This window comes from Nerophis lumbriciformis, linkage group LG15 (assembly GCF_033978685.3).
Source record: "Nerophis lumbriciformis linkage group LG15, RoL_Nlum_v2.1, whole genome shotgun sequence".
Taxonomy (NCBI): domain Eukaryota; kingdom Metazoa; phylum Chordata; class Actinopteri; order Syngnathiformes; family Syngnathidae; genus Nerophis; species Nerophis lumbriciformis.
The window spans coordinates 11,970,830-11,989,589 of NC_084562.2; the positions used below are offsets into that span (position 1 = coordinate 11,970,830).

Consider the following 18,760-nt stretch of genomic DNA (forward strand, 5'->3'; position numbering starts at 1 on the left):
ATGCGGAACTGCCCACACGGATGAGGACGAAGAGGAGGATGTTGTGAGGGAAGGTAGGAGCGGGTTGAGCAAGGAGGTGGACAAGCTATTTGCATCCTCTTTTTTTATTTTTTATCCATGGCGCGAAGGTTGGCTCTTACGTTCTTTATGTATTTTAACGTTACACGGCGCTGCGAGAGGAAGAGACCGACTACTCCCCTCTCTCTCTGACCGAGAAGGGCATCTCCTAGGCGGGCCGTCATTACCAGCAGCGGTCGCAGCAGCTGGCGTCTCAACGGCGCAGTGAAGCTAGCAGGCTAATGTCAGCAGGTGAGGATGGCGTTTTAGTCACAAACTTCACATTTCTGTGTCATATTATCAACGTTAGCACAATTAAAAAAAATAAATAATTTTGTGCCGACGTCACATTTTGTGTTTTAATACTCGACAGGCGATTCAAAACCGACATCGCTCCAGTTAGCAACGAGCTAGCTAATCCAATGGTGACGTAGGAAAAGCTAATAAAATGACAAATATGGCGATGTTTTACTAATATATATTTTTCATACGCTAGAGTTAGCTAATATTATAACGACAGCTTTATCCTATTGTAATGCCACAGCCGCCCCCCGGCTAGTTGTCGCCGCAGTCAAATAGTGTTAAAATGTGTCGACATTTTTCTTGTGTTGCGTTCACATTAATGGTATTTGCAGTACACATTTACAGGGTAGAGTAAACATGTACCAAGTCAGTGTTTTTCAACCACACCGTGAAATACAGTCTGGTGTGCCGTGGGAGATTATGTAATTTCACCTAATTGGGTTATAAATTGGTACATTTTAAGTCTACTTTATACCTTTTGGGTACATTAGCACCCACCCGCACAAATGTACTTCAAAATGTAACAATCAAAATAAATGACTTTTTTTTGTTTTGTTTACTAGGGCATGCATATATAATATGTGTTAGTTTGACCATTTAAAATCAACGATAATAAAAAGGAGATGCTTGGAAATAGCATAAAAATGCCCCAAAAACTTGGAAAAATGCGATTCATAGCGTTACTTTTTGGTGTAACCATCATGAGCGTTCTTCCATCCATCCATCCATTTTCTACCGCTTATTCCCTTTGGGGTGGTGGGGGGCGCTGGAGCCTATCTCAGCTCACAATACGAAGGTCCTGAGTAGTCTTGGGTTCAATCCCAGGCTCGGGATCTTTCTGTGTGGAATTTGCATGTCCTCCCCGTGACTGCGTGGGTTCCCTCCGGGTACTCCGGCTTCCTCCCACCTCCAAAGACATGCACCTGGGGATAGGTTGATTGGCAACACTAAATTGGCCCTAGTGTGTGAATGTGAGTGTAAATGTTGTCTGTCTATCTGTGTTGGCCCTGTGATGAGGTGGCGACTTGTCCAGGGTGTACGCCACCTTCCGCCCGATTGTAGCTGAGATAGGCTCGAGCGTTCTGTTCAGGCATATTTCTTTTATATTTTGATAAATCATCATGTATGTATCATTAAATTTAAATAGGTATTGATCAATCTTTAAGCTGTGTGTATTTGATTTCAGTTTCCTTTTGACATCTTATTTAGAATTGTAGTTGAAACTTTTACAACCTTGTGTTGCGCTCATTATTATTATTAGCCTTTATTTAACCAGGTAAAATCCCATTGAGATCAAAGATCTCTCTTCCAAGGGAGACCTGGCCAAGAGGGCAGCAGCAAGGTTACATTCAAAACAGTAAACAAATACATAAAACATCACATTTACAACATTAAAACTTGCTCACATGACACATGTGCATACAAGGTAGACTGCAGTCCTTTCACAGAAGCTTTAAACTCATTCAACGTAACTAGGGTTTGAAGTTTAATATTCGATTGTAGGTTATTCCAAGCCTTCGGTGCTGAAAACCTAAATGCTTTCTTGCCCAGTTCAGTTCTTACTTTGGGGACGACAAATTGCAGAACATTCATTGAACGGAGATTGTGACTTCCTTGTTTCTTTGTTAAAAGACAAGACAGATAAGATGGAGTGATACCCAGAATGGTTTTGTAGATGAAAACATTCCAATGATTGAGGCGTCGAGCATATAAAGATGTCCAGTTAACCATTGAGTCATCATGATGGCGTAACCAAACTAGATTTCATTGAATTATCTTATTTTGAATATTTATTCCCTTTTTTACATTTAGTATGTTTAAATATTCATTTATAAACATTGAATACATTTCAAATATCAATAAAATGCGATTGCCTTCATCTTATAGGGTAATGTTTTGTTACACCTAGTCATGAGCGTAACACTAAACTTCATCACTTTGACTTGTAATATCTCTAATTCTGGTGGTGTTTTATGCTTTTTTCTTTTTGTAACATGTACCGGTACTATACATATAATACAATAAAGTCCCATATAAAATTATGTTTCTAGCAATACTTTAATTTTGCCTTTGAAAGTAAGACTCCAATGTCCATTAGTGGAGCTGTACACTTTTTGTTTTCGCCCTAGGGCAGCACAGTGGCACAGGGGTTAGTGCATGTGCCTCACTATACGAAGGTCCTGAGTAGTCCTGAGTTCAATCCCGGGCTCGGGATCTTTCTGTGTGGAGTTTGCATGTTCTCCCTGTGACTGCGTGGGTTCCCTCCGGGTACTCCGGCTTCCTCCCCCTTCCAAAGACACGCACCTGGGGATAGGTTGATTGGCAACACTAAATTGGCCCTCGTGTGTGAATGTGAGTGTGAATGTTGTCCGTCTATCTGTGTTGGCCCTGTGATGAGGTGGCGACTTGTGAGATAGGCTCCAGCGCCCCCGCGACCCCAAAAGGGAATAAGCGGTAGAAAATGGATGGATGGATGGGTTTACTAGGGCATGCATATATAATATGTGTTAGTTTGACCATTTAAAATCAACGATAATAAAAAGGAGATGCTTGGAAATAGCATAAAAATGCCCCAAAAACTTGGAAAAACGCGATTCATAGCGTTACTTTTTGGTGTAACCATCATGAGCGTTCTTCCATCCATCCATCCATCCATTTTCTACCGCTTATTCCCTTTGGGGTCGCGGGGGGCGCTGGAGCCTATCTCAGCTCACAATACGAAGGTCCTGAGTAGTCTTGGGTTCAATCCCAGGCTCGGGATCTTTCTGTGTGGAGTTTGCATGTCCTCCCCGTGACTGCGTGGGTTCCCTCCGGGTACTCCGGCTTCCTCCCACCTCCAAAGACATGCACCTGGGGATAGGTTGATTGGCAACACTAAATTGGCCCTAGTGTGGGAATGTGAGTGTAAATGTTGTCTGTCTATCTGTGTTGGCCCTGTGATGAGGTGGCGACTTGTCCAGGGTGTGACGCCTTCCGCCCGATTGTAGCTGAGATAGGCTCCAGCGCCCCCGCGACCCCAAAAGGGAATAAGCGGTAGAAAATGGATGGATGGATGGGTTTACTAGGGCATGCATATATAATATGTGTTAGTTTGACCATTTAAAATCAACGATAATAAAAAGGAGATGCTTGGAAATAGCATAAAAATGCCCCAAAAACTTGGAAAAACGCGATTCATAGCGTTACTTTTTGGTGTAACCATCATGAGCGTTCTTCCATCCATCCATCCATCCATTTTCTACCGCTTATTCCCTTTGGGGTCGCGGGGGGCGCTGGAGCCTATCTCAGCTCACAATACGAAGGTCCTGAGTAGTCTTGGGTTCAATCCCAGGCTCGGGATCTTTCTGTGTGGAGTTTGCATGTCCTCCCCGTGACTGCGTGGGTTCCCTCCGGGTACTCCGGCTTCCTCCCACCTCCAAAGACATGCACCTGGGGATAGGTTGATTGGCAACACTAAATTGGCCCTAGTGTGGGAATGTGAGTGTAAATGTTGTCTGTCTATCTGTGTTGGCCCTGTGATGAGGTGGCGACTTGTCCAGGGTGTGACGCCTTCCGCCCGATTGTAGCTGAGATAGGCTCCAGCGCCCCCGCGACCCCAAAAGGGAATAAGCGGTAGAAAATGGATGGATGGATGGGTTTACTAGGGCATGCATATATAATATGTGTTAGTTTGACCATTTAAAATCAACGATAATAAAAAGCAGATGCTTGGAAATAGCATAAAAATGCCCCAAAAACTTGAAAAAACGCGATTCATAGCATTACTTTTTGGTGTAACCATCATGAGCGTTCTTCCATCCATCCATCCATTTCCTACCGCTTATTCCCTTTGGGGTCGCGGGGGGCGCTGGAGCCTATCTCAGCTCACAATACGAAGGTCCTGAGTAGTCTTGGGTTCAATCCCAGGCTCGGGATCTTTCTGTGTGGAGTTTGCATGTCCTCCCCGTGACTGCGTGGGTTCCCTCCGGGTACTCCGGCTTCCTCCCACCTCCAAAGACATGCACCTGGGGATAGGTTGATTGGCAACACTAAATTGGCCCTAGTGTGGGAATGTGAGTGTAAATGTTGTCTGTCTATCTGTGTTGGCCCTGTGATGAGGTGGCGACTTGTCCAGGGTGTACGCCACCTTCCGCCCGATTGTAGCTGAGATAGGCTCGAGCGTTCTGTTCAGGCATATTTCTTTTATATTTTGATAAATCATCATGTATGTATCATTAAATTTAAATAGGTATTGATCAATCTTTAAGCTGTGTGTATTTGATTTCAGTTTCCTTTTGACATCTTATTTAGAATTGTAGTTGAAACTTTTACAACCTTGTGTTGCGCTCATTATTATTACCGGTATTAGCCTTTATTTAACCAGGTAAAATCCCATTGAGATCAAAGATCTCTCTTCCAAGGGAGACCTGGCCAAGAGGGCAGTAGCAAGGTTACATTCAAAACAGTAAACAAATACATAAAACATCACATTTACAACATTAAAACTTGCTCACATGACACATGTGCATACAAGGTAGACTGCAGTCCTTTCACAGAAGCTTTAAACTCATTCAACGTAACTAGGGTTTGAAGTTTAATATTCGATTGTAGGTTATTCCAAGCCTTCGGTGCTGAAAACCTAAATGCTTTCTTGCCCAGTTCAGTTCTTACTTTGGGGACGACAAATTGCAGAACATTCATTGAACGGAGATTGTGACTTCCTTGTTTCTTTGTTAAAAGACAAGACAGATAAGATGGAGTGATACCCAGAATGGTTTTGTAGATGAAAACATTCCAATGATTGAGGCGTCGAGCATATAAAGATGTCCAGTTAACCATTGAGTCATCATGATGGCGTAACCAAACTAGATTTCATTGAATTATCTTATTTTGAATATTTATTCCCTTTTTTACATTTAGTATGTTTAAATATTCATTTATAAACATTGAATACATTTCAAATATCAATAAAATGCGATTGCCTTCATCTTATAGGGTAATGTTTTGTTACACCTAGTCATGAGCGTAACACTAAACTTCATCACTTTGACTTGTAATATCTCTAATTCTGGTGGTGTTTTATGCTTTTTTCTTTTTGTAACATGTACCGGTACTATACATATAATACAATAAAGTCCCATATAAAATTATGTTTCTAGCAATACTTTAATTTTGCCTTTGAAAGTAAGACTCCAATGTCCATTAGTGGAGCTGTACACTTTTTGTTTTCGCCCTAGGGCAGCACAGTGGCACAGGGGTTAGTGCATGTGCCTCACTATACGAAGGTCCTGAGTAGTCCTGAGTTCAATCCCGGGCTCGGGATCTTTCTGTGTAGAGTTTGCATGTTCTCCCTGTGACTGCGTGGGTTCCCTCCGGGTACTCCGGCTTCCTCCCCCTTCCAAAGACACGCACCTGGGGATAGGTTGATTGGCAACACTAAATTGGCCCTCGTGTGTGAATGTGAGTGTGAATGTTGTCCGTCTATCTGTGTTGGCCCTGTGATGAGGTGGCGACTTGTCCAGGGTGTACACCGCCTTTCGCCCGAATGCAGCTGAGATAGGCTCCAGCACCCCCCGCGACAAGACAGGACAAGCGGTAGAAAATGGATGGATGATTGATTTATTGAAAAAAAAAATTACGTTTCTCAGTTCGAACATTAAGTATCTTGTCTTTGCAGTCTATTCAATTGAATATACTGTAAGTTGAAAAGGATTTGCAAATCATTGTATTCTGTTTTTATTCACGAATTACACAATGTGCCAACTTCACCGGTTTTGTATATTGCGTGACCCTATCTACTATTTATTTGGGTTTAACATTTGAGTTATTTGATGTAGACCCTTGTCATAAATCTCATTGTCTTGAGTGACACAGCAATAATGTCAGTGTTTTAAAACGTCCACTTTGTTGGATGAACGAGTTGTCAAAACCACACCATTTTTGATCCGTTTTATTTGAAAAATTGCAATATTAAACCCCTGGTAGCTCTCGAGCCTCCATCAGTGCGTGAATGAGACGCCATTATTCATTCTGTCAGTGTGAAGGCAAAACCAGATGCTCTATAATGTTGGATTTGAGTGTTTTCGCCCGAATGCAGCTGAGATAGGCTCCAGCACCCCCCGCGACCCCAACAGGGACAAGCGGTAGAAAATGGATGGATGGATGTTTTCGCCCTTGTGTGCACGATCCTTTCCATCCTTATCCTTTCCATCCTTTCTAGCTGAGCTACTGTGTGGAAAATGTTCCCTTGTGGATCATTAAAGTTTGTGTAAGTCTAAATCCAAAGATCTTTTTTGCCAACCAGTAATTATAATCCGCAAATAATGTGCCGTTGTTGAGTGTCTGTGCTGTCTAGATCAGTGTTTTTCAACCTTTTTTGAGCCAAGGCACATTTTTTTTCATTGAAAAAATCCGGAGGCACACCACAAGCTGAAATCATTAAAAAACTTGTCTCAAAGTACACCTACTTTGAGACAAGAGCTATAGTGATGCCTGGTTGGTTATGGTTTGAATTTATATCCAACAACTGCGAGAACGACTTTTCACTGTCAATATCGGCTGCTGAGTTTAATTTTTTATGTATTCTGCTGGTGGTGTGCCTCTGGACTTTTTTAATAAAAAAAATGTGCCTTGGCTCAAAAAAGGTTGAAAAACACTGTACTAAGTAATCGTTTAAAAAAAAGCACATTAGCTTCCTCGCCTGGTCAGTATTGTAGCAGTGAATGTCTTGCATAAATACTGTGATATAACCTAGACATGTTTATTGGAATCTTATATTAAGCACTAGAACTGATCTTGTAAAAAGTTTCTCATGAAGAAGACTTTTTGTAATATGTCTTTTCTTTATTTTTGATTTTTAATTTTTATTTATAAAAAAAAAACATCTGCACAAATTGTTTTATTTGTTTTTGATAGGTTAACGTGCTTTATATATTGTGCTCCTGAATTAATGTTGATGATCAATTTTAATTCATTATTATTAATTGAGTTGATATAATCGAGAGGAGCCAGATGAGGTGGTTCGGGCATCTGGTCAGGATGCCACCCGAACGCCTCCCTAGGGAGGTGTTTAGGGCACGTCCGACCGGTAGGAGGCCGCGGGGAAGACCCAGGACACGTTGGGAAGACTATGTCTCCCGGCTGGCCTGGGAACGCCTCGGGGTCCCACAGGAAGAGCTGGACGAAGTGGCTGGGGAGAGGGAAGTCTGGGCTTCCCTGCTTAGGCTGCTGCCCCCGACCTCGAATAAGCGGAAGAAGATGGATGGATGGATGGAGTTGATATAATTTGGTGAACTGAAATCAAACCATACACTTGTTGTTTCCCTGCCCGGTGTTGTTACCCTTTTAGGAAGAGATAAAAATTATGATGACATTTCTGTATTATTTATTTCACTAACTGATTCTTTGCTATCACTTTTACCATCATATTTGTATATATCATATTTGCTGCTGATGTTGTTGTTGTTATTGTTGTTGTTGTGTTTGCTGTTGTTGTTGTCGTCTCTCTGTCTTATCACCCTCTTGTCCCCACAATTTCCCCCTCTGGCTTCCTTTTTTTCTCTTTCTATCCCCTCCTGCTCTGGCCCGGATGCACCAATTAATAATATAAATCCATTTCCAGGGTGTACCCCGCCTTCCGCCCGATTGTAGCTGAGATAGGCTCCAGCGCCCCCCGCGACCCCAAAGGGAATAAGCGGTAGAAAATGGATGGATGGGCATTTAATGAAGTCAAATACAAATAAGGCAACAAGAGAAGTATCCCACACGTCTCTTTTGTAAAGTAAATTTGTACAGCCGATATGGGCATCGACATCAACGATACGATTTGCCTGAGAAGCTGGACAGGACAAAAAAAAGGAAAACAATAAATAAATAAATACTGTGATATAACCTAGACAAGTTTTTTGTAATCTTATATTTAGCACTAGAACTGATCTTGTAATAGTTTCTCATAAAGAAGACTTTTTGTAATATGTATTTTCGAATTTTAATTTTTATTTATCCAAAAAAAATCTGCACAAAATGTTTGAGTTGTTTTTGATATAAAGTGCTTTATATATTGTGCTCCTGAATTAATTTTGCTGATCAATGTTAATTCATTATTATTTATAGAGTTTATATAATTCGGTGAACTACAAGCAAACCATACACGTGTTGTTTCCCTGCCCGGTGTTGTTACCCTTTTAGGAAGAGGTAAAAATGAGAATGAAATCATTATTATGCTTTAAAGGCAATGTGCAAACAGAAAATATGCCGGTCATAAATATAAAGCACAAACTGAAATCCACACATGTACATCTATTTAACATATTTAGAATCATTGCAATTAAACAGATAACAAAGACTTGGATAGAAACTACAGCACCTAAAATAAAATCCTGGAGAACAGTCCTGAAACAGATCATAGAAATGGAAAAATTTACATGAAGTATTTGAGAAAAAAATGACATATGTCTTTAATATAATAATTGATAAAGATGATGGTATATAAATATAATGTAGTGTATGTATGTGTACATATTTATATGTATGTTAAGCATAGGTAAACATACTATCTCTGTAGTATGATTCTCTGTATATCTGTGCGAGATGGGAGTGTTTTTTCCCCCCGTTTTTTTTATCACTACCATTATTTTTTTATGTATATAAATATGTATGACATTCACTATCGTTATTGTTGTTGTTTTTTTTTTAAAGGGGGAGCAGGACAACGTTAAAGGACACGATTTTGTGTAATTTAGTGAAATTGAAATAAAGTATAAAAAAAGAAAAAAACAATTATATTTAATTTAGTTTTTTTAGTATCAAATGGTTCAAATTGGTCAAAAAAGGTTTACAGTTTAAATAAGTATTTATTTGAATAATTTCAGGCAAATTTGATTAACTTTAACTAGTTTCACCAAGGCAAGTTAGAAGGGCACCAAGGCATACATTATTTTCTTTCTATATATTAGGGTTGTCTTGATACCAATATTTTGGTACCGGTACTGGTACCAAAATGTATTTTGATACTTTTCTAAATAAAGGGGACCACAAAAAATGGCATTATGGGCTTTATTTTAACAAAAAATCTTAGAGTACATTAAACACATGTTTCTTATTGCAATTAAAGGACAATGTCCTTAAATAAAATAGTATACATACTAGACAACTTGTCATTTAGTAGTAAGCAAGCAAAGACTACTTATTTACTGTTAATATCTGGTTATTTGCCGTTTTAACATGTTCTATCTACGCTTCTGTTAAAATGTAATAATCACTTATCCTTCTGTTTGGATACTTAAAATTAGTTTTGGATAATACCACATATTTAGGTATTGATCAGATACCAAGACGTTACAGGGTCATACATTGGTCATAATTGAAGTTCTCGTGTGTCCAGGGACGTATTTTTTGAGTTTAAGAATGTAATATGAATTAAAAAAATACATAATTTTGTGATGATAAAAACTATTGATATAATCATAGTATCGACTAGATACACTCTTGTCTTTGTTGTTACCTAAGACACTCGTGTTGGTATCTGAAAGGGGTTGTTGCCAGAAGTCTGATGTGCGCTGCTATGGAAACGGAAATAAATGCGCAGAAGAATTTGTTCCAGCAATGGTTAAAATGATCAAAATACGGTAAATATTGTGCATATTACATATTGTTATTAATGTGTCTGTTACTACATTATATACAGATTTGCAGTGTGTGTGTGTGTGTGTGTGTGTGTAGTGTGCATATGTATGTATATGTTTATAATTTATGTATATACAAGTTCATTAAGTTTGTACATAGAGTGAACAGGTAGTTCCAGCTCAGAGTAATTTATGATTTAAAGAAAAGGGGTGGGATTAAATAAGTCTAAACTTCTTCTCACTCCTTTTCAAATATGTAAAAAAAAAAGAAGAAGAAAGTCCAATACTCATTTGTTTTCGTTTTTTATTCTCCATTGTTTTCATTTTGTTATGATGGATGTTAAGGCTATAGCACTGTATTGGATCAGGCTTGCTCTTGTTTTTTTGCATATTTGAAATAAAAATATATCAATCAATCAATCAATCAATCAATCAATCAAAAGCAGTGTTTATACAAAACGTTGATGGAGGGTTTTGAAGTTGTTTTAGAGGGCTTTAAAGGCTACGGTGACTCTCATAAGCTGCATCTTCTGGCGTTTTTTAAATGATCTTTAAAATAAAACAAAAACAAAAAAGACGTGTGTTCTTGTCTCAATGATTGTGAACGACACGCAAATTTCCCCAAAAAAGTGCAGTTCTCCTTTAAATGGTCTTATTCCCCCACTTTTTTTCGGTTACAACAAAAACCAAAATACTCTTCATCTACAAAATTCAAAGGAGAGAAATAGCTTCTCCAATACGATATTGTCATTTATGAAAAACAAAATAATATATGAAAAAAACAAAACATTTTGTGTGTCCAAAAACGAACAGCAATAACCAAATCTTATAATGCTTATGTTGTTAGTTTATACTGAACATGCATGCAATTGCATAATGATTCATCACATAATTACAGGTTTTCATTACATTATTCTGAAAAGGAGTAAGGATAAGCAGAGCTTATTTGATCCTACCCCTTTTCGTATCATAGCAGTTACTAACACATTTGTTACTACTCACTCTGTAACACAACAATGAATAAATAAATACATCAGTGAAAAAATAGACGAATAAGTAAATAATGATTAAATACATAATTAACAATAAATACAATTATCATACATAAAAAGTTAAGTAATAGTAAGTACCGTATTTTTCAGAATATAAGTCGCAGTTTTTTTCATAGTTTGGCCGGGCTCCAGTGCGACTTATATATGTTTTTTTCCTTCTTTATTATGCATTTTCGGCAGGTGCGACTTATACTCCGGTGCGACTTATACTCCGAAAAATACGGCATTAATAATGTCCTGCACGTCCTTCCTGCCCTGTAAAAGAAACATTCCAACGCAATGCAACGATAGAAAAACTCACACGCACGCATTTTCTAAACATTCTGCATAGATTCGAACAATGCAATATGCTGTCAAAATGATGTGCTTTGTGTAGCAATTATAGCTTGGGTGTGAGTATACTGTCCTACAGTGATATTTTCTGTACATAACCATGTTTTTAATCATTTACTTATAATTTACAACAGTCAGGCGCGGTGAGTCAGGAGATTTGTACTACAAATCACATTGATATATGGTGCATGTCGAGCATATACTGTATTGTCGTTCTTGCTCTTTGCTTTACGTGGTGGGGCTCAGAACGTAGTTGCATGTGTCAGGTTTATTTTTCAAATCCGGATTGATATTGGCTTAAAAGGTGCAGGAAATGTGGGCACTGTGCCGCTGCAAGACGAGGAAGCAGAAAGACTGGCTGGCTGGCTTTGTACTGCAGCATTCCTGTAATTTGTGAAATGTACTGTAGCTTGAGGGTAGATTTGAACACAGGTATATATTTTGTTGAGGTTTTTTTTTGCATTGAAGGGATGCTAGGACACATCTCAAAGCTGTGTCTAACTGATACCCTAAGATGTATAAAGTTAAGTTAAAGTTAAAGTCCCAAAGATAGTCACACACAGTCGGTGTGGTGAAATTAGCCTCACCCTGAAAATGTCAATGTGTAATTTGCATAATTGCTCATGCCGCATGTGCAGGTCATTTTTACAGAAAAAGCACCCAAAAATATGTTGAGAAATATAAGTTGACTTTCTTGGGGTAAGTAGAGCATATCTGCTTTCGTGTAACAATATGATATATTATTGTGACCAAAATGATCATGGCATTGTTGACTGTGCCTAAAAAGTACTTATACACACTCATATTTTTATTACGTAAACAAAAGAACAACCTCTAGTGTGTAACGTGCACAATTAAATAGCTTAGTTTCTTAGATAGTAATGTATTTATACAACTTTAGCTAGCTAGCAATCAGTGCACTAGCTTGCTTCTCAAGGAAATGAGCAGTATCACCAGTCTGTGAATTTATCAAAGTGCGATTATCAATCACGGTTTTATGATCATTTTGATTTGAAACCGCTATACAATGCTTGACAGTTAGTATTACCGCAGCTTATCATCATTACCGTTAATTGTTAAACCCCAATATAAGAGTCTCCAAGACCAGAAAAATCCTTAGATTTTTTTGAAAAGCTGAATGTTGAGTGTTCTGAATACTCACTAAATATAGCAACAGTGGCAGTAGTTACTCTGATCCACTGTACGGAGTTGGAACAACAAGCTACATTCACAGTCCCGTTATAATGTGTGTATGAACTAGGGATGTCCCGATCCGATATTTGGATCGGATCGGCCGCCGATATTTGCCAAAAAATGCGTATCGGCAAGGCATGGGAAAATGCCGATCCAGATCCAGTTTAAAAAAACAAAACTCCGGTCCGTGTTTTCCAACGCACCGATTTAAATAATACATTCCACTTTTCTGCTGCTCCCTAATTTCCGTTCCGCATTTTCCAGCACACTTTCAACACATCCACAGGTCTGTGGATTCTCACGCAGTTGCTTTTAGCTGCTGGCATTACATGACAGGCTCTTCTCACTCTTGCCTGTGTCTCCCTCTCACAGACAGCAAGCGCACCTTCTTACACACGTCACATACTGTCACGTCATACGTCACATACGTATACGCCCTCGCCGAGCAGAGAGGTAGCAGCATGGCTAACGTTAGCTGTGATGCTAGCGCAGCCGTGTGACCAACGTTCCCTCTCAGGTGCGCGCCTGTGCAATTGCGTCCTCTGCGCATAGCAATTATATGCCACGCACAAAATCAAATAAAAAAATAAGCGCATAACAATTTTCGACACACGGACACGACAAAGAAAACAGTTTTCGTCATCATTGTTCAAATATTATAACGTCTGTCGAGACGCTTATCTCCATTCGGTGCCACACGTCCACACCATCAAAATGCCGAGGCAAAAATGTCCACATCAACACCGTATGAAAAAATGAGTGATTTTTTTAGTTGTGATTTCCTTCTCTGCATGAAAGTTTAAAAGTAGCATATATTAATGCAGTATGAAGAAGAATGTTTTAATGTAGACATGCAAGCCTTGAAAGAACATTTTGAAAATCGAGACTACATTTCCTGCAAATGGGTGCATTTCCACCCTATATATATTTTAACTTTAGATTTATTCTCATATCAAACTCTTTTGGCTGTCTTTTTGACACTTACATCAGGCGCCGCCCCCCTCCACACCCTGGATTAAAAATAATGTAAATAATTCAATGTGATTATCTTGTGTGATGACTGTATTATGATGATAGTATATATCTGATAGTATATATCTGTATCATGAATCAATTTAAGTGGACCCCGACTTAAACAAGTTGAAAAACTTATTGGGGTGTTACCATTTAGTGGTCAATTGTATGGAATATGTACTTCACTGTGCAACCTACTAATAAAAGTCTCAATCAATCAATCAAAACACATAGAATCATCATACTGCTGTGATTATATGCATCAAGTGTTCATTCAAGGCTAAGGCAAAATATCGAGATATATATTGTGTATCGCAATATGGCCTTAAAATATTGCAATATTAAAAAAAGGCCATATCGCCCAGCCCTAGTTCAATGATGCCATTTCTGTTTGTCATGTATAATTGTGTCTATTTTGTGTTTATCCTTGAATAAACAGGTCAGTTTCTTGTTACCAACCATTGTGTATTATTCAAACTCCCCTAATTCAGCTGGCTAGTTGTTATCAAGAGTACTAAAACCCTTTTCAACATGATTCTGACAACTAAGTAGGCTAAATAACTTTAAACTTTAATACATGCTCGGATAGGCCAGTATCGGTCAGTATCGGTATCGGTCAGTATCGGTATTGGATCGGAAGTGCAAAAACAATATCGGTATCGGATCGGAAGTGCAAAAACCTCGATCGGGACATCCCTAGTATGTACGAGGGCAACACAAAATAAATGTGTCCAAATGTTTCATATAATAAACTAGAAAAGCACATTTGGGGAGCGCAGACCTCCCATTAGTAAAGAATCCTTCAAAGAAATCCTTAATCTAAACGGTGATCTTGATCACCTCCAAAATCTAAGCAGATCAGAATCCACCAATAACAGTTTGAGCTAGCTATAGCGGAATTAAATACATGGAGTGAACCCACTTGTGAGTTTTTGTCAGTCATCCACTCTCTTTGTCTCTGTAGCTGGAGGCGGGTAGCTTAACATACACACTCAAAGAAGTTGAGGATTGCCACGTAAACGTAAAATAATCGTAAAATGTACCCTGATCACTTCCAAAATAGTTACTTATCTAATTTTGGACAGTTCATAAAAGTTTAATCAAAAAACACCCATTAATGTTTTAATTGCGTTGCTAAGAGTCAGAAACCCCCCGGCGAACACATGACCCCCTGGCAAAAGTAATGAATACGTGGTATACAAGGTGTTTAAAAAAAACAAAAAACAATTAATTGTGATCATCAATAAATCAGTGTACAGCAGTAGAAAGAAAGCTCAATTTCATTACATTGTCAGCAGGTCATGTTTTGTATGACACGGAATAACAATGTAAAAATAACCAATGCATATCTTTTACGTTACAGGTCTTCTGGAATCCTAAAAAACGATGATAGAAACACAGCACTTTCACAACCTGACTGAAATCCACCGTTGAATCACTCGTGGCCATTCATCACGGATGTCGTGAAATACACGACGTGTTCGATTCAACATGGAGAAAAAGAAAATGTGCCCACGACTCCTGGACTACTTGGTAGTGGTCGGTGCAAGGTAATCAATTCCTAGCTTGTTGTTCATGATTAGCCCTTAAGAAAATATCTCTAAATTGCAAGCAAACATTTTACCCTCAGAGAAAAGTACAAATATGATGCTTGAATAGAGTTTTCCTCTATTCATCATAGAGGGGTGACTAATATATTTGACATGTTCAGATTCATTAAAGGAAAGGCTTCATTCCACACAGTGAACCAAGTTCATTGAAAATATTTCAATGAACTTTTTCATGAAAATGTTCCAATGTACTTGTCATCTTTTCTGCTGATATAGCAACTATTTCCTATGAGACAGAGGTTTTTTCAATTAGATTAGATTAATGCAATCTTGTCCATCTTCAGCTCTATTTTTACTCTAGTTTGTACAGCACATCCCTGTGAAGAATCATGCAAAAAGGCAGACAGTATCTCTTTGTTTGAACCGCTGTCGCTGCAGAAAAAGAAATACCTCGCTCTAAGGCAGTGATAGTTCAGCAAAGAGCTGTTTTCAGTGCAGCTATAGGAGAATGGATACTGTAACATTCGATATTGTGCTTCACTATTCTTAGGGTTTAGATATGGTACTTCTTTAGGGTGATGGGTTTAGATGTTTGTTACTTCTTTAATTCTCTGCCACTATTGTTCCTTTAGGTTAGGGAATCATTGGACTCTAACCATATGCAGTTATCAGGTCTAATTAGTATCTCCAGAATTTGCCAATTTGTGCCAATTCATTCAATTTCCCTAAGGAATTTGTTTCTGAGCAGCGCTCAAACGTGCACGTCAACTGTTCTATCGAAACATATGTTTGTTTCTTGTGTAGAGGAAGCAGAAACAACAGCGTGTAACAATATGTCATCTATTTATAGATCAAATTACGCAATTGTCGTCCTCCTGCATAGCTCAGACCTACTTCCTGTTCCTGTCTACTGCACTAAGCCTTCTGGTTAGTGTAGTATACAAACATTAGTTCACACTAGTTCACATGTATTTATATATCAGTTTAACATTTATTTATGCAGGATAAGACATATAAGAACATATTTTAATTCGCAATGCTGACTGTAAAGAGGCAAGATTTACATGGCAGAGATGATGATGTGCGATAATCTCTCAATGTCTCTAATTTACCAAAAACAATTAGTGCTCTAGATCGTTCTCAACAGTTCACAAATGCTCTAGATATGCGGTGGTAAATCTGTTGGAACATAAATGAATACCTAACACTTTTCTTGGAGCTATTGATGGTGTTTCTTTCTGTAATCAGAATTATTACTATTATGATTTATAATTAACTGAAACAGTACAGTAATTTGACAATGAGCTCTAAGTATGTGCTTGTATGCAATCCAGTATCTACTTTATAGGGAACCTATTATACAAAACCAACTTTTCTTATCCATTAGTACCTGTTTTTGTGTATTTGGGATCTGCCTAAAGCCATGTCCACACGAACACGTAAAGTTTGAAAAACACATATTTGGGGTTAAAACGATCTCCATCCACACAAGTGTAGTTTCAAAACTGTCTGTCTACATACAAACGCATACACCTACTGTCATGCACATTTTGTCTAATCAGAAGCCTGAAAAAAGCAGCAACAGCTGACTTGATGGCATTACATTTCCTTTGTTTATTTTGATATACTAGAGGTATAATGACATGTACATTATCTTTAAAACCAGCCTGCACGTACACATTATTAAAGAGCAAATACACGCCTGTGCTACTGAAACCCAACACTAATAGAATTATAACATGTTCAGCAACATGGTGATGTATTATATTTGCAGTGAACGCACTAATGAGCCAAGGAAACCCTTTTGCATGTATAAGTGCCTATATAAAGCGCACGGATGTTCGTGTGCCGCTGCAAAACTCTTGTGGAATTATACTGCATTTAATCATCCATATAGTGATATGGTACATGTGTAATGAAGTGTATATTGTCTTTAACGTCAGTACACACTACAAGGAGGATGCTACATCATGTTTGTTTTAGTTGTTTGGTCACTTTTTAAGCGCATGCACGGTCGTGCGCGGCTTCATCTACAAAAATGAAAGCAACGTAAGTTAACTTCATGATTGGTTGTTAAATAAGGACTAAATAATAATATAATGTTGCACCTTTCTTATGACACAGAGCAAAAAGTCTTGCTTGTCAAAGTTGTCCCATCAGCTGGAGGTTCCACAGCTATCATATCCAAAACAGCTGACTGTCATTAGCGCTGGCGGAAGTGTCGCAAAGCCCATTTTGATCAGTCTTTTTGATCAATGTGGAGTGAAAATATCAGCAAATTTACGTTCAAACATACAGTTATTCCTCTTATAGTGTGTTTAAAGCCAGAGTTGAGGAGCTCTGAAAATGACAGCGCACAACCGTGACGTCATCACAAGTCGCTGTTTGTGCCGTGTACACGCATACGCTAAGCAGAGAGTTTTGGAACTCTACACTTTGGCCAGCGTTTGCCAAAGTCTGCGTTTTTAAAGACAAAAGTATGTGTCTGCGTGTGACAAGATACCTAAACGCAGAGATAAGTATGTGTTTATTAAGTATCTGTGTTTGTGTGGACATGGCCTAAGACTTGAAATTTTGAAGTCAAACCATAAAGGCATTATGGAGATATTTATAAAACAATCTTGCCTTCCCTAACAGTTCCTCCAAACGAGCCGTTTGGAATTTGCCTAATTTGTGACGTTTTTCCCAGTTGTGACGTCTGCGGATATCTCCATATATGGTGAAGGTTTACATGCAGAGCTATGCGCGAGTCCACTATTGTAGTCCGACTTTGTAGTCAATAAGGTCCTTCTTTTTCTCTACCCTCTTGTAGTGGGGCAGACTTGCTTGTACATGCATCCTCCGCTGTTGCCATTTCTAATACAAAGAAGCATATAGTTCTGTCAGTAGACTGCATATGGAAGTGCTAAAAACTACAACATGGCTGACGGAACAGAAAGCCGCTGTAAAATAAGTCCGTAAAACATAATCTATGCAAAATATTGACCAAATAACCACCACTACATTGTATGTAGACCAGTGGTCCCCAACCACCGGTCCGTGACGCATTTGCTATTGTGCCGCAGGGAAACATTAAATATTGTATACTCGACTGCATTTTCTCCGACTTAACTTTCTCCTGTCCCACTAGACACACCCAATAAGCTTGTTTATAGATGTACAATAAAACTCCTCATAGAAAGTTGCCGTTTGTTATATTTGTTATAACTTTGTGACATGATACAATGCATGTTAATGAACATCCATCCATCCATCCATTTTCTACCGCTTATTCCCTTTGGGGTCGCGGGGGGCGCTGGAGCCTATCTCAGCTACAATCGGGCGGAAGGCGGTGTACACCCTGGACAAATCGCCACCTCACCGCAGGGCCAACACAGATAGACAGACAACATTCACACTCACATCCACACACTAGGGCCAATTTAGTGTTACCAATCAACTTATCCCCAGGTGCATGTCTTTGTGGGAGGAAGCCGGAGTACCCGGAGGGAACCCACGCAGTCACGGGGAGAACATGCAAACTCCACACAGAAAGATCCCGAGGCCGGGATTGAACCCAAGACTACTCAGGACCTTCGTATTGTGAGGCAGATGCACTAACCCCTCTGCCTCACAATACGAAGGTCCACATATAAAATATAAATGTGACAGATTG

The 18,760-nt window shown here is 38.9% G+C and overlaps 1 protein-coding gene across 17 annotated transcripts in view; it reads left to right on the plus strand.

The window, feature by feature from the left end:
- madd (MAP-kinase activating death domain) overlaps window positions 1-18,760 on the plus strand; it is an 87,879-nt gene continuing 69,119 nt past the window's right edge. For 14 of the 17 annotated variants that reach the window (XR_009816796.2, XM_061974823.2, XM_061974826.2 and 11 more), the window contains exons 1-2: window positions 2-309; window positions 14,919-15,105. Coding sequence is in view for 16 of the 17 variants with exons in the window: in XM_061974823.2 (XP_061830807.1) it covers window positions 15,047-15,105 (59 nt within the window). In the remaining variant the exon portion in view is untranslated. Of the gene's footprint in view, window positions 310-14,918; window positions 15,106-18,760 lie in introns of all 17 variants that reach the window. The other 3 variants (XM_061974835.2, XM_061974831.2, XM_061974837.2) reach the window with 2 other exon arrangements.